The sequence below is a fragment of the Pygocentrus nattereri genome, chromosome 27 (genome assembly GCF_015220715.1).
Source record: "Pygocentrus nattereri isolate fPygNat1 chromosome 27, fPygNat1.pri, whole genome shotgun sequence".
NCBI lineage: Eukaryota > Metazoa > Chordata > Actinopteri > Characiformes > Serrasalmidae > Pygocentrus > Pygocentrus nattereri.
In genome coordinates, this window is record NC_051237.1 from 10152281 (window position 1) to 10173348 (window position 21068).

The following is a 21068-nucleotide window of genomic DNA, read 5'->3' on the forward strand; positions in this document are numbered from 1 at the left end:
CCCAGTTTACTGAGTTTGGCCGCCAGCTTGTCCAGCGCGATTTTGCTGAAGGATGAGCTGAAACTAATATATAACGTTTTGGCAGACGTGTCTTTTCCACTAGCTGTAAAGGGGCACAGAACAGTTAGTGTCACTGGGCCATAGACATTCAGACCTCGGATGTCTTATGTTTAGAAGCCGATGTCAAGGCTTTGTTGGTTTACTGGTATTGCTAAAAAAAACAAAAAAACACCAGTTTTGTCTTGAAGTTGCGTTTTGGATTACAATGAACATCCTTCTTAATTCGTTCATCGTTGAGGATTTCAGTGTTCTCATAATTTATTTCACCGTTTACCATATAAAACGTATTGGCTGTATATCTGTGATAGTTTTTCATAGTGCTCTTGCCCAAAGCATAGCGACAGTGCTCTTGAAAAGTGGAACAGCAGACAAGGACAGTTATGATGAGTTGGATGTGTAGTGTATGTCTTTAAAACTTTTTTGTGAAATCACTTTTTAGAGATCTCCAAAGTTCGTGTTCATACAGCTAAAACTAACATTCATCAAATGGCTTACTGGGTGTCCTGTATGAATGTATTGTAAGCATCAAATCTCACACAGATTTTTGGTCAGACAATGAAGCATCAGTTGCTATTACACTCTTGTCTGTTTTAGTTGATTGCTTGTAGGCCTCGTATCATTGCCTCAATACTGAGAGCCTGTGTTGGGGCACTTTCAAACTGGTCTGTTTTTGCACACCTGATGGCCCTCTCCTGTAGAGCATATGGTGTCTGAGTTTGACAACTGTGAAACACAAATATCAACAAATATTTGATAAACTGTTGAACTGATTCTGCAGACTCCATGTCTTTGAACATATTCCAGTCAGAGAATTCAAAGTAGTATTGAGAGCTGTGCTCTTCCTGACTGGCCCAGCTGCTCAGTCTTCTCCTTGGGGGGCACCTTCCCATTAGTCTTGCCCAAATTTCTGCTGAAGGGCCTCCATGTGATTTAATACAGAACTGTCATTCGAGCTTGTTAGTAATTAAGTAATCAGCTGATTATTTTGGTGACCAGTTGAGTAATCTGTTTTTGGCCAGTTCTGTATCATGAATAGTGTGTTTGAATTTTACTCATGCAAAAAGAGACTCCTGTCTTTCATGGATGCACACACAACTGTGTGGACAGTCTTCAGCCTGCTAAACACAGCTTTATAATGACCTTCAGACTCTTCAGACAATCATTAAAATTGCAACCTTAACTCTAACCAGATGAAAAGAGCACATTTTTTTTGTAAACCTTTTTTAGCTAATACTGCTCTAGTAGCCCTAATATAATACCGTACTCTGTAGTTGGTTTTCAGTTCTAGAATTATACTGCAAATGCCACTGAGCCTTCACACCACAAAGATCTGTCTAAATGTCATTGAACCGCATTTGCAACATTATCTACTGTACTTTTGCCAGCTCCTTTTTGAGCAACAACTGTTTTTGGTCACATCTCTCATTTTGCTTTCTGTAGCTCATTTAGACTTACAGTTGGAATACATAGTTTCTATAAGTAGTCCTCTTCATATTCTGCAACTACATTTAGAAGGGCAATCTAGGTAGTGTGAAGGCAGGTAGAGAGAGAGAGAATTCTCTTTACAGAAGTTCTAAAAAGGTGATCCATTGAGAAGAGTAATACTTTGAGGTTATGTATTAAATATAAGCCATTTAAAGTCAAGGTGAATTGGAAAATCATGACACATTTTCCTTCTGTATTTCCAACTGAAGCCCAGTATTAGGGAGAGGTTGATTTTTGGTTGAACGTTTTTGGTCGGTGGTAGGTGGGATGGTGGGAGAAGGAGATGAATCATGATGGTCTTATTTTATTGTTATTATTTTTCCCTGCCCACAGGTGCACAGTGATATAGCCAAAAATCTGAAGACATTTTAGAAGATGGACAGTTATGACCTTTTATTTTTTTTATGTTGCAATATGATGAGATGATCAGGGACATGAGCAAACTAAAATAATTTACTTTTAGGTTATTTTTAGGGGATGTGTTTAAACTACTCTTACTAGCTATCAAATCCTGTTTGTTCAGCCTGTGTAACTTGCTGCAGTAGAGAGCTGCAAGGGAATTTAATTCCATCTGCAACCCCACCATCCCAGTCATCTTTAACACTGTCCGCACTCCATCCCTTTATGCTTGACCACTAGTCCACCATCCCTGCATTACCCAGCACCATACTCACTTCATACATGCATGCCCAGTCACCCTGCACCACCCCACCCCACACCATCTCCACAAACCCCAACAGTTCAGGTTATTTTTGTAATCATATTACTTAATCATATAAGAGGACCATATAAATATATTTTATATAGTATAATATAAAATATTAGTACAAAATATAGTATATAGTACAAAATATGTACTATATATAGTACAAAAATTGCTTGTCCTTATACTTTTCATTTTCAGACTTAGTGAAAATTCTCACGCATCAGTATTTCTGAAAGACATAGCTACATGGGCTTATAACGATAGGTAATTTGACCTAGTTTACAACTGTACTGTATATTTATTATTTTAAAAGTACCCTTTGCATATGAACAAGAATTCTACCAGTGTTTTGCAGCTTAATATTCAGTCAGATTGTCTCTTATTACTATCAAATCAGCAAATGGAGTGATGAATAGGTTTTGTTAATTCTGGTTTTCACAGACTAATTCAAAGCAAATTTTTAATAGTTAGTTTTTGAAAGGATTTTGGAATACATAGAAAACAACATCCGGTCTGTCAGGCTTTTAGGTGCCCCCCCTTCTAGGTACATCTAACCACATCTGGAGCTATGGGTTAGTTGTGCAGCATGAATTGGCCATAGCTGCTGTAAAAAATAAAATGAATAAATGTTTAATAATAGTAATAATAATCATACATGGTTGTTTCATTCCCATCCCATTCCCACAGTGGTAATAGGCATTTTATTGTTTGCATGGAAATAATGTAACTATCATGATTTTTCTTTCCTATGCAGAGTCTCCATTCACAATGTTATGTAGTCCACGACAAAGCTTAAGCCTAGTCTAGCTAACTGACCCTAAGAGCTGTTATCTCTGAGTGTCAGCTCTCAGTGCAGTTCTTAAAGAATAAAGCTTGATGTGCTGTGCTCTTATTATTAGAGTCTGCCCAATATTGTATTTGATGGTCATGTGTGGGTGGTAGTGTTGATGGGGAGGAAAATAAAGCAAACTCCAAATTGCACATTGCTCATTAATGTTTATTGTTTTGTGAAATTTGTTAGAAATTGTGAGTGACAGTTAAATTATAGCATCCCACAACTAGGGAACAAACGTGACTTCACCTTGCTGTGTTTCATGGACATTCTGGGTGTTTCTACGATATTCATGCATTTTCTTTCTTTGTTTTACAGGTTGCAGACTATTTTGAGCCGGTTTGATGAAGTGTTAAATTCTGGGAACATGGCTCTCAGCCTCAGTCAAGGTAAGGCAGTATTAAAATGATTGATCAAGTTACAGGTTGTTGACATTGTCTGGCTAAGCTATATTGGAAGTGCATTATAAATCTTTATTTAATGACAGCACAGGCCTTTATGAGACTGCCTGGCTTTTTTCTAGTGTAGAGGTGATATCTTTCCTGTACATGAAGTCCATGAAAACTGAAATGCACTCTTACATTATGTGGCGCAATGTTAGCTGTATATTTTTAGTGTTTTTCTTCTGGTTTGGTGGCGTAGTATTTCAGTAGTTTGAGCATGATATGCTACCTTTAGTGACGTACCTCAAATGAACAATCAAATACCTAATTTTGAAGAAGTATTAAAGCAGTACCGGCTGATGCTCAAGGTCTCAGAATCTGGATCGGAAAAGAAAAACTGACATTGTCCCATCTCTAGTGTTTACAGCAGTTGGGAATAAAGTCGAGAAAGTTAAATATTATTGCTTTTTTCTTTGGCCCAAATATCCAAAATATGGATTCAGTGCGATCAACTGGACTCAACTGTGTGCAGTTAATTTGACAGTAGTAGTTTGTAGTGATTTTCATTCCAAATCTTGCACACATTTTTCATGTACATATTCAAGGTATAACATTAGGAATAAATGCTCCTTTTGAGTACCTCATTCTACTACTTTCATAATTGAATTTAGACATGCTGATGTTACTACTGCATTAGTTTAGTATTTTGGCTAATGTGGAGGGAGCTGAAAAGGCATAGTTACTCCGTTAACTTGCCCAGTAAGCTGCATCGGGGGGAGAGTGTTAGAGAACACTGTGCCTGTCACTGCTTTTCCCTGACACGGCGTGACAGAAAGAAGGAGAGGGGGAAAGAGAGAGAGAGAGAGAGAGTGAAAGAGCCTCTTTTCAGAAGCAGTGTAGCCATGGCAGTTGGCGACGATGGGGATGGTGAGTGTGTGTGTGCTTTCGTGATTTGTCAGAATGCGCATTTTATGTTTTTTGTCATGTTAGCTGTTTGTATGCGTGTAGACGTCAACTTGGTTCGAGCATATGGCTAAGTGCACAAAGCAGCTTACTGAAACAGCAAGAGCTGGATGAAGAGGCGTCATCATTGGGCATCTGAATGTGGCTTTTTCCCAATGCTGCTCTGATTTTTCTGGGTTTGTAATTTAGAAAGTCTAAGAATGCTTAAATGTTTGAATTAGGCAGTGATTATAATGGATTTAAGAATATAAATTAGCAGTTGTGTAAGTTTATGCGCTTGTTGTAGACATGTTTGTTTCTGCGTCACTGATTTTCGTCCCTGCAGAGAAAAGCATGACCCGGTTTTCAGGCCATTTTGCTGTCATGGCTACATGAGCTACATGACTCTCTCTGACTCTCAGATTTTAAAATTGCTTTTAATATTTGGAGTGTGTGTGTGTGTGAGTCTGTGTGTGTATTATGTATATTTTGGTACATAGCCTATAAAAGGTTTTATTGTTTGTGTGTGTTTCTTGGTGCATGACCTCCTTCCTTTCTGTAATCCTGATAAACAGATCAGATTAAATTGCCAATTACGTTACAGTGCAGGCAGCAGAGCTCAGGCATTAAACACACCCTCAACTACTACACGCTTTATTCAGAAATAGCTATATTGTTTATTTTAATTACATAATAAATTTAAATGGCAGTATGGTTTTGATTATATGCAAGATTTAATTTACATGTATGAAGTTTAAACTCTTTACATTTAAGACACTACATTGTGGTGCTGTTCCATTCCATCTTTCATCACCGAAATCACTCTCCGTTATAGACAGTTCAAACGTATGTTTATAAAATGCTTTTTCTAGAGTTTACTGATCTCACTTGAGCTGTTTGTTTTTCCTCAGTTTCCTATAGATGTTATTCAGAAAGTGTGCATTCTTTAAAATAGTTTTTCTCAATGTGATTTTAAATGCTAATCTGTAATTCTAAATTGCAGTCAGACTGAACTAGTTGCAATATCCACACTGCTTTGTGAATCCCGCTTCCACAGGGGATGTGGGTTCCTGTTGTAGTCATGGAGACGGCCTTTTGAGAGGCACTCTCTCCCCCCGCCCTACGCAGTCCGCTTTTCTTTTTTTTCTTTTTTTTTCTTTTTTTCCCCCTCCTCTTTACCCTGTCCACACTTTCTTGTCTTCTTACCCCCTTATCACTCTCTTTCTCTTATGTTCTTGTTTTCTCTGATTTGCTTTTCCTTATTTGGTTTATTTGGACACGCCCACTAACTGAACAAAGGCAGATTATACTTATATGCTAATAATGCTAATGCCACAGCCTGAGACACAGAGTCCTTTCATGGGCCGCTGGTGGGATCAGCATCCGTAATGTTGACGGTCCTTGGCTTGGTAATAATGGGGTCACACTTCCAATATCTCTCTCTCTCGCTCTCTCTGTCTCACTCTCTCTGTCTCACACACATTCTCATACAAAAGGTTCTCATCTGTAGGGGTGTGGCTCCTGCTGTTATCCACTGTGTTTTTATTTTCACTACTCTAGCCCGGCATGAACTCCTGTGTGTGTGTTTGTGTGTACGTACGTGCAGCCCTGCGCGCATGTGTATTGGCTTACCAAGGTGGCAGTGCTGTATTGACGCTAATTAGCTTAGCTTCTCCAGACAGAATGAACTCATTTACATTCAAGAAGCATCCTCAGATCTCAAAGCCCATTGGCTGGTAAAGGATGATGTCATCACTGAGCTGATTGGCTCTGTAAACACCTTGTGAAGGAGGGGCAAAGGAACAGGAGGAAGCAAGGAATAACGAAGGGAGGGAGGGAGGGGTGGAGGCTGAGAGAGAAATCAAAGAAGGAGGTGAGGGAGAATGAGAGGGAGAGAGAGGGAAGATGCCGACAGGCTGCAGGGTGGTGGTTCTTTTGGATCTAGTCATGTTTCCTTTGGAGTTTTTGTCAGTGTGAGACCGAGACGCGCTGTCATGTGGCTGGCTTGGGCGTTGCCTCGGATATGAGAGAGGGAGAGAGAGGGAGAGGGAGAGGTGCTCACCGTCAGGCATGAGGCGCCTCATCTGCAAACGCATCTGTGACTGTGAGTGATCCTTTGATGCACCTTCAGGGTGTGTATCCTTCTATATGTATGTTAGTAGCGAAAGTCTTGAGTGCATATTGATCTTGCGTGTAGAATAGGGTGTTGTCTGGTGTTTGTTGCCATGGAGATTATTTTTTTTTTCTAGAGCTAAGCACTGGTTGTCAAAGCTACGGAATGTGCATTCTGCTAGCCGTGTGTTTGCCTGGCACAGGCTGTGTGTGTGTAGGTGTGTGGGTGGATGTGGGGGTTGTTTTGAGATATGGACGCAGTTCTCTTTGTTTAGCTCTGCATGAGTATGACTGTGAAGTGTAAATTATAAGATGCCATTTTAGCCAGCAGCCTTTCTTGGCCTGAGATTATTTGGCTTTAACAAGGGCTGGACTAGAAATTGACCATGACATTGTCATGCTGCTGTTTGTTATCCAGTAATCAATAAAGACTTTAAGTTATTAGTTATTCTAGCTGTTCTGAAGGATCTTATGATATGTCTTTTTCATATGGTGTCAAATTGGTAAATTGCTGAGATCAGAAATAGCTAGCTCATTCGCTCTCTAGTAAGTACTCTTCATCTGCTGCTGTAATGGAGCTGATATTGAAGCTTGAGGTTTTAGTTCGCTTCAGTGAATTGATTTCTCAGCTGGGTTTAGATTGTGGCCTGGCTTTTTTTTTTTAAGTCTGTGTAAAACTGCTTTCTGTGTTTTTTGTTTTGACAGTTTATCTACTTTTCTTTCTCAGATCGCAGCTTTGATGATGACGACTCAGTGGATGGTAGCCGTCCCTCCTCAGTTCAGGCAGCTTTCAAAGTGCCGAAGGTGCCGAAGAAACCTGGAGACTCAGCTAGCAGCTCCAGGAGACCCAGCGCTACAGGAGCCGCCAAAACGAGTAAGCGGCAGAGTTTCCATAGGGCACATACAGTGATAAGCTGGGGTGGCAGTAGCTTAGCAGTCATGGGTATGTGCCAGTGTCCAGAAGGTTGTAAATGCCATGACTGGCAGGGGATTCATTGGAGTGGCCAGTGCCACTGTGCTCATGTTCTTCTGCTGATGGGGCCTTCGGTGGAGTTTCTAAACTTGTACAGGTGCTTGCATAGTGATGTAAGCCTGGTTTATGGTTCATGAGAAAAGTGTCCCCTGGCAGCTGTAGAGCCATTTTTGTTTCAGCAACACATCATGCCATCTTCATGACAAATTACATCCATATTTAATATAAAAGATGAATGTGTAGTAAAGGCATAGGCCCTGCTTTTCTGCTGTTTCTCATGATTAAGGTCAGATATAAAAGCAATGTGGACAAATCTGGCCTTTGTAGTACATGGAAGACCAAATTAAATAAAAAGTTCTATGGGGTTAAGGGTGCAGCAATTGCAGTATAAAATGTAAAATCATATCTCTGATTTGCCCCTCTGTGTCTTCCAAGAGTCTCTCTTTTCCTGTCTTTTGTGACCACTACTGTCCGTGATCATAAAAATGGTAGACGTCTGCACAGGCGTGAAATTGAACTCCAGACTCCCATTCCTGCAAGCCTGATGCTATACATGAAAGATTTGGCCCATGAGCTTGTTTTGTTGGGTTTCCTTGGGATTAGGTCAGGTAGCAGACCTTTAAACTAAGATTCTGGGTGTATCCTATTATAAGAAAGTGGACAACGGCTCACTCATGCTCAATTTTTGGAAATGGAAAAACTATATATATTGGTACTCCCTTAAATAATCCCTCCGGGTTTTCTCTTTATCGGTTTAAAGAATACTGTCTTGTATGGCAGTTAATAAAAAATTTGGTTCAGATGAGGACATCAAAGTGTGAGGTGATTGATATCTATATGAAGTCTAAGATCCTCTGATTGGTTATTGATGGCATGTGTAGTTCTTAATTAGAACCATAAGTATAACTTAGTGTTGTCTAGTTAATTGGAAGTCTTTGTTGAGTCCTACAGTAATCGGGTCTTTTCAGACTCAGTCACCTGTGTACATGTAGTGTTTCAGTAAAAGTGCTGCAAGAGCAGTGAATGGAAGCTGATGTTCTTTTGCTTGATACACTTATTTTCCAAAAGTAGCTGTGAATCAGTCAACAGCAATTCCCTGCAGAGCTGCTACTGGTGACAGGCAGTTTCATCAAGAGCTCCATGATGCAGCATTGCTGCTACAGTTATAGTAAACCCAGCAGATACCCCAGAGCATGCTGGCTTTCCAAGGTTAAAGAGAAAAGGTGGAATAGCTCAAACATGGCTTGGTAAAGCAGTGGAGAAGTGAATACGCCCCTTAGTCAAAGGTGTTTTCACTCCAGTTCCATCTCAGCTCAGATATTTCAGGAGATGAGTTGAAATTCAACCTCTAATTCAGTTTTACTGATACAGTCTTAAGGACATTTCAGAGAATATTCATTGAATAATTAACTCCAGGAATCAAAAGACATACTGAGACTGCCTAACAGGTGAATAAGTGATGAATCAGTTAATTAAAAATGAATCAATTCTCTCTATGCATCCTGTTGTCCTACAGTATTCAAAAACAGTGGTTTTATGCCTGTTCTGATAAATTGCTGATTGGCTGTGTGAACTGCTTTTTTACTGCTTTTCATCACATTTACACAGCTTTTGTGGAAAGCGGGAAGTCGTTAATGGTTTTCTGTAGTAATTGTATAAAGAAATATTCAGTACTTTCTTTTAAAATCAAATTACACGTAAGTTTTTCTGTTCACTGTACATGGTGTTCACAAAATAGTCTGGCCACCACAAAAAGTGAAAATCAAAGTCTGAATTTATCGTGACCTTTAAGCACTCAAAAGAAAAAAATGTGGTCATTTTGAAAATGTCTGTTATTGCTTAAACAGCCCAAAGCAGTCTGTATACCTAATAAGTCTAATGGGGTCTTATTGCTGCATGAGCATGGTGTGTTATGGAGGTCAGCGGTGAGCTCAGGATATTTGTCCATCCTTGCTGACCTTATCAGACTTGTATGTGGTATACCTGAGTGCAAAACACCCCAGTGGCCATATGACCACCTGCTTGCATTCTTTTGCTCAGCAAAATATGCTAAGGGTAATGTGCTGCAAGAGGAAAGGGTGAGGAAAGGAAATACATTTACAGTTTTCAGATTTGTGGTGATTGGAGATTTTAAAGTTTTTCCTTCACTTGCATTTGGTTTCTTTGACACGTTTCTGAGTGTGGTTTGCACTGCAGATGTCCTTTAGCTCAGAAAGATTCTGCAATTGAATAAAAACCTTTTTGATGTGCTACTGTAGTCTCTAATATCAGCAGTTTCAGCAGTGAGTGATGTTTTTGCTTACACTGAGAGACTCTCTTTGTACTTCAGTGGTGGGGAAAAAGGTCCTTCTGAACTTTCCTGACACAGGGTTCCCTCAGGTTTGATTAGCAAGGCCCTGAAGCTGATGTTTGTTGATTTCTCAGTTTTTAGCTAATCCCCCTGTGGGGGTACCCCTCCCATCCCCACTCAGGGCCTGCCAACCCTTGGGACCTGTGATTGACAGCCTGATAGTGTGCCGACAGGACGTCCATTACGACTCAAAGCTCTGTGTGCGTGTATGCGCTTATGCCTTTGCTGGCGCAGAGTTTTGGCACTTTTGAAATCAGCAGTGCTTGCAAATAGGCATTGAATATGTAGAAATATGGTGTTGGCTTAAGTCAGATTACAGAAGATTAAGTCTTTATTTGAAGTATTTTACCCCAGAAGTCACGTAACACATTGCAGCACATTATTGACAATGACATAAACCTCCAGCCCCCCACATATAACACAGACAGACTCACACACATAATAGAGGAAACCCCTCCCTTCGCTTGGCAATGCAGTGGTTTCCATAGGAACAGCTCAGTGTGCTCAGTTGCTATGGAAACAGTCATAACTGTCAGTCACTTCTCTCTTAGTGACCATGATTCAGAAGTGACTCTTCCTTTAAGAGAAGGCTCATATAACATAAAATAACATTAGTACTGAATTTCCATCTGTGAGGGTTTGTTTATTTGAATTCACTGTGTGTTCTGTGTAGGTGCGTCTAAAGAAGGAGCTGGCGCTGTAGATGAGGAGGACTTCATTAAAGCATTCACAGATGTTCCTACTGTTCAGGTAATCTGCACACAATGAAGTTGTACTTACACAAGAAGGGAAAAACATGAACAGCTTGTTAAGCAAATTTTATCATATCATGATTTTTTGTATCAAATGATGTCACATCTAAAGGTATATAAAATGTGATTTTTGTCCCTTTCCTGCTCTTCATAGATCTACTCCACACGGGATCTGGAGGATAATCTAAACAAGATCCGAGAGATTTGCTCTGATGATAAACATGACTGGGATCAGAGAGCTAATGCAGTGAGTCTCATACTCAACATGCTTACACATCTGGTTCTCCTAAGTATAGAAAGATTTGTAGACCCAAATGCACACATACAGCTGCTCATGCTTTGTAATCTCTGACATGCTGGCTGTGTTTAATTCAAGAATTTTTACACTTTGACTGAATGGGCACAAATCCGCACATGCATGCTTCCACACTTGTTGAAACCCTACAAATCCCATGGTTTTAGGATGGGATGTCTGACAAGCTTGTATAATGTGCCTGTAAATGTAAAAGTATCCAACCCCTTCAAGCCTTGAGGTTCGTCTGGATTACAAATGATTAAGACCCCTTAATTCAAGTACCACTGATCAGACTGTGAATCTGAAGGAAAGCTATGAAGTTTAAGGGCATTCTCAGATAAAGTTATAGACACGCACCAGATCAGAAGAAGCTACAAAATAATATCCAAAAGTGTTTGAATGTCTCATTGAGCAATATTGGAGCAATTGTGAGAAAATTGAAGTGACATTATACCACCCAGGCACTGCCTAGGCAAGCCCAAACTTCAAACTCAGTGTCAGAGAAAGAAGGAGACTTGTGAGGGAAGCCACAGAGGCCAGCAGTCAATACAGAAGCTACGGAGTTCAGTGGCAGAGACTGGAGTTATGGTGCACCATCACTTGGCCTCTATGTTAGGGTGGCAAAAAAAAGAGTGGTTGAACAACAAAATGGTAAATGTTGTATACAGTGGCCTACATGTCCAATACATAATATTCTCACAAATGATGCATTTTGACTTCGAAAATTTTGGTTTGTTTCAGACAGAATTTTTGGCAATCTGTGTAAGCGTAGAAAACCTTTGCTAGGCAACTGGAAGTGTGAGGGTCAGCTGTATAATATTTAGAATTCCCATGTTCTTGCATTCTTACTGTAAATATAAAAAACAAACTACTTCAGGCAAACATTCTTACACATCTCACACACATTAATACTTTCCACTGAATGGTTATGTGGCTTTGTCTGGCACTTAAATGCACTGTATAAGAAGAACCTGTAGTAGCTTACCGCTAGCCCACCCTTTCAAAATGGCTTTCCACTCTTGAGTACAATGGTAGGCTAGATGGTAGGTGGGGCATCATTTATATAATGTCACCGTGTTCCCATGAGAAAATCTTATTCAGATTAGAAGTTTCAGGACATACCCCAGAGCGCAGCAGTCCAGACTGAGGTCATTGCTACTTTTGTCAGAGACTATCATTGACTGCTTTGGGAGTTTTGTGGTGTTGAGCTTTTGACACCGATGTGCTGAAATATTTTAGCTTGTCAGCTTGCATAAAGGTTTTTCAGATTTGCTTTTGTTAGTGTATTTGATTACCATTTGGTTAGCTGTTTGGTTGCATCTGTCTGCCTGTAAGCTCCACTTTGTCTCTAAGAAAAACCCCTCTGGTACTTTTATTTGCACATTTCATATTTGTCCTTTTAACTTTTTTCATTCTTTCGTTCTTTCTCCCCTAGTTAAAGAAGATCCGCTCTCTGCTGGTTGCTGGGGCTAACAATTACGACTGCTTCTACCAGCACCTTCGGCTGCTGGATGGAGCGTTTAAGCTGTCTGCTAAAGACTTGCGCTCCCAGGTGGTGCGAGAGGCCTGCATCACTGTGGCGTGAGTAACACACAGACCTTACACTGAAGTGCTGAGTGGGCACAGTGCTCAGCTTCTTCAGAATGTTTGTTTAGCTGCCTCATTAAGGGCCAGAATATAGGTGACAGCATCAGCAATTGATTTTGCTTAAAAGTACCAAATTGGAAAAACATGGCCTTTGTTGTTTGAATAATCGAATGCCGGCACTGAAAGATTTTGCTTTTTGATGAAAGTGGTATATATATCTGTGCACTATTTTGTGTGTAGGCACCTGTCCACAGTGCTGGGGAATAAGTTTGATCATGGAGCGGAGGCCATCGTCCCTGTGCTATTCAATCTCATCCCTAACTGCGCTAAGGTGATGGCCACTTCTGGCACGGCAGCAATCCGCATCATCATACGGGTGAGAGAACCTTTGTGTGTTTTGTGTATAATAATCATTTTAATTTTTTAAAAATGTAAAAAAAAAAAAAAAAAAGGGGGGGTTATTCAGTTTAAGTTAGAAACAGACAGCTATGAATAAAAGCAAAGAAAAAAAAATCTTAAATGAATTAAACAACATACTGTAGAATTTAAAAAGCTGATTCAGTAGAGCAGCATAAAACAAGCATAGAATTAGCTTAATAAATGCCTAGGCAAAAAGGAAGGTGTTAGGTTTGATAGCACTACTGTTGTGATGTGATAGTAGTAGTAATAATGATGATGATGAGTATTAGTAATAATAATAAGATGAATAACAGTTGTTGTGTAGTACTTTTTGTATATGAAATGCAAATGCTATCCCAAATTAAAATTTAAGCACAAAAATTACAGAGATGGATTTATGATTATATATATATATATATATATATATATATATATATATATATATATATGAAGCTTACAGATGTGCAAAATGTATTTAGAGGTAAATGTAAAAATTTACATTTCTTAAAAATGAAGGAAACAAAATACAATAAAAACATATTCAATAGACCATTAAGCAACAAAAAGAATTTGCCATCTGAAGGCCTGAAGTCCAGTGTTGCTTGTTGTAGTAATAATAATCATAATAATAATCCCTTTTGTAAGTTACTTTCTATGCATACTGTGCAGTTCAAAGTGCTTCACAAATTAAAGAGTGCACAGAGACACACTCGTACAAAATGGGCTGGGAAGTAAAAAAAATTTCAGGTTAAAAAGTAGAAAACGACATAGAAAAGTAGTACATCTTAAAATTAAATAAACAAAATAGAATAAAAAAACATATTATTATTATTATTGATAGGAATGTGTGTTTTCTGTGATTTGGAATACTCTGACTGTGTGTTTTGTGTGCAGCACACTCACGTGCCACGGCTGATTCCTCTCATCACAGGAAACTGCACGTCTAAGTCGGTGGCTGTGAGGAGGTAAGACACAAGCTCCACCTCAACACTGCAGCTCAGCACTAATCTGATTCACACATGCTCATTGCGCTCTCTCTTTCTCTCTCCATTTTAGACGCTGTTACGAGTTCCTGGACATGCTGCTGCAGGAGTGGCAAACACACTCACTAGAGAGGTATAAGGATCAGTGCCAAATTCTCAACAAGACAGTTGTGTTGAGAGCATCACTGTTAATAACAATGTTGTTTACTCTGAGCTATCTCATACATCTTGGTCTGATTGGATAGCTGTCTGATCATGATGAAGCCAAGTGTTTTTAAGACACGTTGCTGTCCAAACTCCCATACCACTCGAAGAGACGTTTTTGTGATGCGTAGGAGACGCATCTGAGCCAAATATATTAGTTTTTTCAAGCCGCATGTACGCCTCTCAAATGGAACTAGATAAACGTTATACACAGAGCTCATTAGTGAAATTAATCATGCGCCACAAAGCAAATGCTACATACCACAGCTTCTGTCCCTTTTTATATTGTACATGTAGTTAAAACTGGAGCAGGTTTCTCCTGTGTAACTGCCTAGAATAAAAGTGATCTGCATTATCTCAAGGGAATTCTGGAAAAAGGTGTAAATGAAGTGTAGATAAATCTTATTTGGGCATTTAGTAGGTATGTATTTCTTTTTCTATGCATCACCCCAAGTTCTCTCTCACTCTTTTCCCTCTCTTTTTCTTTATCAGGCATGCTGCAGTTTTGGTGGAGAGCATAAAAAAGGGAATCAGAGATGCAGACTCAGAGGCTCGAGTGGAAGCCAGAAAGTGTGTGCTCCCCTCATGTACAGAAACATACACACAATGGAAATGATGTCCACTTCCTTCCTCTGGGTTAATACAGCCATATTCATTTGTCCATCTCTTAGGGCGTACTGGGGGCTGCGGGCTCACTTCCCCGGGGAGGCGGAGTCTCTTTATAACTCATTAGAAGCGTCCTATCAGAAGACGCTCCAGTCGTGTCTGAAAAGCTCAGGCAGTGTAGCGTCACTGCCACAGTCTGACCGCTCATCTTCAAGCTCCCAAGAGAGCCTCAAGTAAGAAGCACATTCATACACATATAAATCTTGCTGCAAGTGTAACACAACTGCTTATAACTTTATGCTGGTCCATTTTGAATGGGCAATCACTGTACATTCTATACAGTAGTCTTTGATGCTACTTGTGTTCTTACATGTGTGCTTTTTCATCTCTCTAGTCGGCCATTGTCATCAAAGTGGTCAGCTGCTCCAGGCAGAGGTGAGGTTTTGAGTGTGTATTTTATATATTATGCCCAAGAAGCCACTAAAAAATGGCCAAAAAGATCTTTAAACCTCAACAGTCATTGAGAATGTGATGAATATCACTTCTCAGATGTTTACAAACTGTTGTTAAAAGAAGAGGGGATGGTACAGAATGATAGACATGACCCTGTCTCAACTATTTTGAGATGTTCCTGCCATCGAGTTTAAAATTAGTTTGTTTTTCATGAAATGGTAAAATGTCTCACTTTCAACATCTGATATGTGTTCTATTTTCTACTATGAATAAAAAATGGGTCTATGAGATTTTCATGTCATTGCGTTCTGTTTTATTTACATTTTACACTGCGTCCCAACTTTTTTGTAATTGGAGCTCTACAAGACGAATGCAGGATATTGGCCTTTTAACATTAACTGTTCTTTTTAAAGGCCCTTGCTGTTGAAAATGAATGTAACGTAGTCTATAATTTTTGCGGTTTGAGTAAAAAGATGAAGCTTACGAATTCTCGTCAGAGAAGTAAATACCAACATAATGTCATAATTATCATTTACTTGTTTTACATTGAAATGTCAGTATGTTATATATGACTGCTTGTGATTTTATGAAAGCATTTGTAAGTCTGTATAATCTGCATAGTGCCTAACTTTTTGGCCTGTGTGTGTGTGTGTCCTCAGTTCCAGCCAGCTCCAAGTCATCGGGCTCCCCAGGCTCTCTGCAACGATCACGGAGTGATGTGGATGTGAATGCAGCAGCTGGAGCTAAGGCAAGACACAGCGGGCAGGCAGGAGGAGCTGGGCGCCTCACCACAGCGCTGCCCCCAGGCTCATATGCCTCACTAGGTATGTGCACATGCACACCTAGAAAAAGCTCCTCAAAATGACTTGCACTGAACGTGTAAGACAAAAAGTAGCACTATTGGGTCAGCTCTCTATCACGTCCGCCTCACAACCTGGCACACAGCCCTTTTTTCTTCTTCTTGAAATTCCCTCACTTAATCCCAAGTAATCTGAAGAATATCATCATTCTTCGGGTTTTTTTTTTTTTTTTGTGCGCATGTTGGAGTTATTTGTGTCCGTTGGTGTGCACTCTTCTTTCTAACTGGTTTGCTGTGCTCCTCTCTTTCTTCTCTCTGGCCTAAAGATGATTCTTCTGATAAGGATGGTAAGATCAGAGTTCAACCCATCCATCCCCATTAGCTTTGTCTGTCTTTTAGGGCTGGCCTGAACAGCAGTTTAGAGGCTTCGAATGCTGGTTGAAATTTCTGAACGAATACTCAAATACTTGTTCTTAAAATCACTCTAAAACACTAATACTTTGAGCAATTTTGTTGTCTTTCTGATGGCACAGATTTACTTCCATTTCAATAAGTGTTTCTTGCCATACCAGCTTTGTGCAATGGGTCTTGCATCCATCAAAACATAAGTCCATTCGGAGTGTCTTCCTCCCTCCATTTACACTTAAGTAACGCATAATCTCCATAAAGATCCAGTCCAATTACACACTCCTAGAACTAGTGTTGTAAACTGTATTTAAAATAATACTTTGTTAAAATGTCATGATCTCATTGGTGTGGTAATTGTAGCTCCTGTGCTTTGCTATGTGGAGGAGTTTCTTCTCTGATATTGCAGTAACTTATCTGACAGAACAGGTCTGGTGTTTGTGCTGTCAAGCATGAGAACCAGTTAAAATGATTAGATGTAAAAAGAAGGAAAAAAAGAACAGATAAGTGGTTCAGTCAGGGGCAATGTGGATTTAGACTCATGGCAGAGGGTCACATATTATACTAGTCGTCCCTTCATGGTATAAAAATGGCATTTTTCTTATCATTAAGTAATTTAACATGCTCCCACACATGATTTCTTTCAGAGGCATCTCTTTCAGCTTTAACAGCTTTTCAAAGTGGTGCAGTTTGTTGTGTTCTGACACCAGCTTACATACACTCACCGGCCACTTTATTAGGTAGACCTGTTCAATTGCTTGTTAACACAAATAGCTAATCAGCCAATCAAATGGCCGCAACTCAATGCATTTAGGCATGTAGAGGTGGTCAAGACATCTTGCTGAAGTGCAGAGCAAGCATCAAAATGGGGGAAGAAAGGTGATTTAAGTGTTTAAGTGACTTTGAACGTGGCGTGGTTGTTGGTGCCAGACGGGCTGGTCTGAGTATTTCAGAAACTGCTGATCTACTGGGATTTTCATGCACAACCATCTCTAGGGTTTACAGAGAACGGTCAGAAAAAGAGAAAATATCCAGTGAGCGGCAGCGGTGTGGATGAAAATGCTTTGTTGATGTGAGAGGTCAGAGGAGAATGGGCAGACAGTAACTCAAATAACCACTTGTTACAACCAAGGAATGCAGAATTCCGTCTCTGAACGCACAACACATCGAACCTTGAAGAAGATGGGCAACAGCAGCAGAAGACCACACCGGGTGCCACTCCTGTCAGCTAAGAACAGGAAACTGAGACTACAATTTGCACAGGCTCACCAAAATTGTGGTGTACCTAATAAAATGGCCAGTGAGTGTAGATTTAACGTGTATTCAACTAAACCAGCTACGATTAGGGATGTGTGATATATTGGTCGACTTGTGTACCATGATGTTGCTTTTCTGTTTGAAAGATAATTTTAGCCACATGTTTGGTAACTACAAGCATTTCATGCACAATATAATGGCCAATTTTCCTGTTGCCAAGTGTTCCACTTATTTTTTTTTACTTTAATCAATATAAGTAAGTCAATTCGATATTCCTTTACTTTACTCATCATCCAGGACCTGACAGTTGCAACACATCTCGCTCAGGCTAATACGTTAGCCCCAAGCTAACGTTCTAACCGCAAGCTAATATGATAGCCCTGATACCCCAAAATGCAATTATATGCTACAAGCCTTTGTGCAACCTTGATATTAAAAAAGTATTTACTTTTAGCATATTCCATATATTAACAATAACTATTCTGTTTAAGGGGATTGATTGAGGATGCATAATAATTTGTATGACTTTAAAAAGAACGTTTTCAAATACTGAAAAGAGAAATGAATACCAACAAAATGAGCGAGTACTTGAGTATTGCCATTATTCAGGCCAGTCCTACTTTGTTCCTCCTTTTTCGTCTTTCCCTGTGATTTTTATTCCTTTTTCACACTTTGTCCATTCATCTCCTAATGTCCTCCTGCTCTTCTTTGGGTTGCTCATCACTACACTAGAGAAGTAGTCATCCTCATCCCACAGACACTCTTAACAAGGAGACACACAAACACATGCACACACTTGCAGAGGTACTACCTCTTTGATAAGGGTGTTATTCTCATAGTTGGGACGTGTGTGACTCTTTAGTGTACACTAGTAGTTTTAGGGTTTTTTTTGGCAGGTACGTGTCTCAGAACCGTTATGCACCTTCCATTATATCTCCGATTTGTGGTGTAAATTTGCTGCACTCTGTTGGTGAGAAGTGGTACTGCAGGCTCTGGCTTCAGACTGTGACTTGTTTTTTACCTTCAGCTGTTGTAGCTGGAAGTCCCTTTGCATCCTTCATTCTTCTGGTGTTTTCTACATCAAACCTACTTAAGCTTGCCACTAATTATCAGTCTTCCACCTGTCTTAATCTCTGATGTGTGCAATGTGCAGATATGCATATTTTCTTTTACTGGAATGAGTGAATAATTGGGTGATTGAAAGAGAATGGAGGAAATATAGACTCATTATCCACTTTTTTAGGTATACGATATCTACTCTTATTGTCCCTTAGATCAGGTCTACTCACCATGTAGGTGCATATTGTAGTTGTAGTTTCAGACCGTAGTTCATCTATTACTCTGCGTAATTTGTTAGCCCACCGTTACCTAGTTAATCTGTTGTCACAGAGCATGTATTTTCTGGATGGTGGATCATTCTCAGCAATGCAGTGACACTGATGTGGTGGTGGTGGTGTGTTAGTGTGCACTGCACTGGTACAAGTGAAGACGACCCTGCAGTGTTCTTCTCTCTTGGACATTCTTACTTTTTGCTCCATCTTGTAGATTTGAAGTTCAAGATGATCTAATCTTTTTCCTGCACGGTTTGTGGTAGTCATCCTCTAGTCTTTCATCAGAGGTTAGTTTCTTGCAACAGGACACAGTTGCCTGCATATTGTTGTTGGTAGACTATTCTCAGACCAGCAGTGCCACTGAGTTTTTAAAAAAATCCAGTAACACTGTTGTCTGTGTACTCACAGTACACACTAAGTTGTCTGTCATTGCAGTGCTGATCTGCTAGCCAAATAATACCTGCTCAGTGGTGGTCCTGTGGGGGTCCTAATTATAAATGAACAGGATAAAGGAGGGCTTACAAATTATGCAGGGAAACAAATGGACTGCGTCCTGTAATAGCAGAACTACATATTGCACCCATGTTGTCTGTATGGAAAGTGGACATGGCAAAATGGACAGTAGGGGTCGACAGATTTAGGTGTACCCATTAAAGTCACCAGTGAGTGTATAATCTTAGGTTCTGTCTGAAGTTGAAGCCTGAAAGGTAAAAGTGTTTATGCATTTCCAGGGCGACTACGCACCAAGCAACCTTTATCGACACCATCAGGAGTGGGCAGCAGTCAAGTGGACTCCAGGGGACGGAGCCGAACAAAGATGGTATCTCAGTCCCAGCGTAAGTATATATACACACAGCCCACCAATAAGATGCTCACAAACACCTTCATGCAAGCCTCTACACCCTTGTTTAGCATTGCACACGTGAACACTAACCATCACAAACCCACAGCCGTCACTCATCGCAGTCTTAAGACTCAGCATCGCAGATCCTGTGTATTCTCATATGAACATTTTATACATGACATGCCCATTATGTGCTTTAATATTTTTATTATAGACAAATACAGCTAGGGACAGTAAGTGTTCAGACACTTCTGTTTTTATTAATTGATATACTTCCAGTGCGTACATGTGCTCCAGTTTTATACATATAATGGCTTTTGACTTTGTACTTACTGCCTTTTGTATGAACAAAATGTATCTGTTCATAATCATGAAAAATTTAATTGATGGGAGGGAAAATTATTTTGACACTGTATAAAAACAATATATGTAAAGCTTACATTAGAAGATAAATAAAATTTCAATGCGCTCTCAGACTAATGAAAAGGAAAGTAAGAGAGAAGCCAGTAGTCACTTGAAAAGGATGACCTCAATGCAGCAGAAACAACGGTTACACATACAAGAATAAGCACTGATCTGCTTAGTCGTCTTCGTCGTTTCTACACCCCACACATGTCAAGATGCCACACGTTTTCACATGTCATGTCAAGTGAAAGAACATGCAGTTGCATGTATGATCCCAGAAAACATACCTTCAGTGAAGCACAGAGGTCAGAGCATCATGATATGGGGTTGCTTCCATGCAAATAGTGCTGGGGCATTGCACGTCACTGTAGGAAACATGAATGAAGTGATGACATATTAGAGTTATGTTTAATCAGCAAATAAATGTGAAAATAACTAAGCCAATCTCCATACTTAAATTCCACTGAAATTTTCTGGAGAATTTTTAAATTGAGAGTCTGTCAGAAGATAGAGCCCCTAAGTGTTCATACTCATGAATTTGTACTTTTTGTTTGTATCTATAAGTACAAAATCAAAAACGTGTCTAAATTTGATAAAATTTGTCTGATTTCTTTTTTCCTTTCACTGTAAATCACGCTCCAGTTTACCAAACACTCTTACACTCTTCTTACAAATTCACAAAATGCACGTGTACACACTTATTCCTACCCTTGCTTGCTAGAAGATCCACTGTCTGTTTGAGACTGTGTAGAGCACAGTGTGTGCCTGGAATCATCCTGCTCTCAGGATGTAACACACAGCTCCTTCAACTGTTTCTGTGCCTCTAGGTTCCGACGATTCTGATTGCACGCCAGGTACCCTCGTCTGACGTGTTGTCGAGAGTGTTAGTGTGTGTGTGTGTGTGT

General features: G+C 39.8%; 1 protein-coding gene across 33 annotated transcripts in view; it reads left to right on the forward strand.

Annotated features, from left to right (window-relative positions):
• clasp2 (cytoplasmic linker associated protein 2) overlaps positions 1 to 21068 on the forward strand; it is a 53423-nt gene that overhangs the window by 14192 nt on the left and 18163 nt on the right. For 14 of the 33 annotated variants that reach the window (XM_017695678.2, XM_037535329.1, XM_017695668.2 and 11 more), the window contains 15 exons: positions 3402 to 3472; positions 7248 to 7394; positions 10517 to 10593; positions 10750 to 10842; positions 12326 to 12471; positions 12718 to 12853; positions 13771 to 13841; positions 13933 to 13992; positions 14556 to 14633; positions 14735 to 14902; positions 15064 to 15104; positions 15782 to 15946; positions 16248 to 16268; positions 19646 to 19750; positions 20991 to 21017. In XM_017695678.2, the coding sequence (XP_017551167.1) occupies positions 3402 to 3472; positions 7248 to 7394; positions 10517 to 10593; positions 10750 to 10842; positions 12326 to 12471; positions 12718 to 12853; positions 13771 to 13841; positions 13933 to 13992; positions 14556 to 14633; positions 14735 to 14902; positions 15064 to 15104; positions 15782 to 15946; positions 16248 to 16268; positions 19646 to 19750; positions 20991 to 21017 (1406 nt within the window). Of the gene's footprint in view, positions 1 to 3401; positions 3473 to 4248; positions 4394 to 6294; positions 6541 to 7247; positions 7395 to 10516; positions 10594 to 10749; positions 10843 to 12325; positions 12472 to 12717; positions 12854 to 13770; positions 13842 to 13932; positions 13993 to 14555; positions 14634 to 14734; positions 14903 to 15063; positions 15105 to 15781; positions 15947 to 16247; positions 16269 to 19645; positions 19751 to 20990; positions 21018 to 21068 lie in introns of those variants that run through there. The other 19 variants (XM_017695652.2, XM_037535333.1, XM_037535335.1 and 16 more) reach the window with 7 other exon arrangements.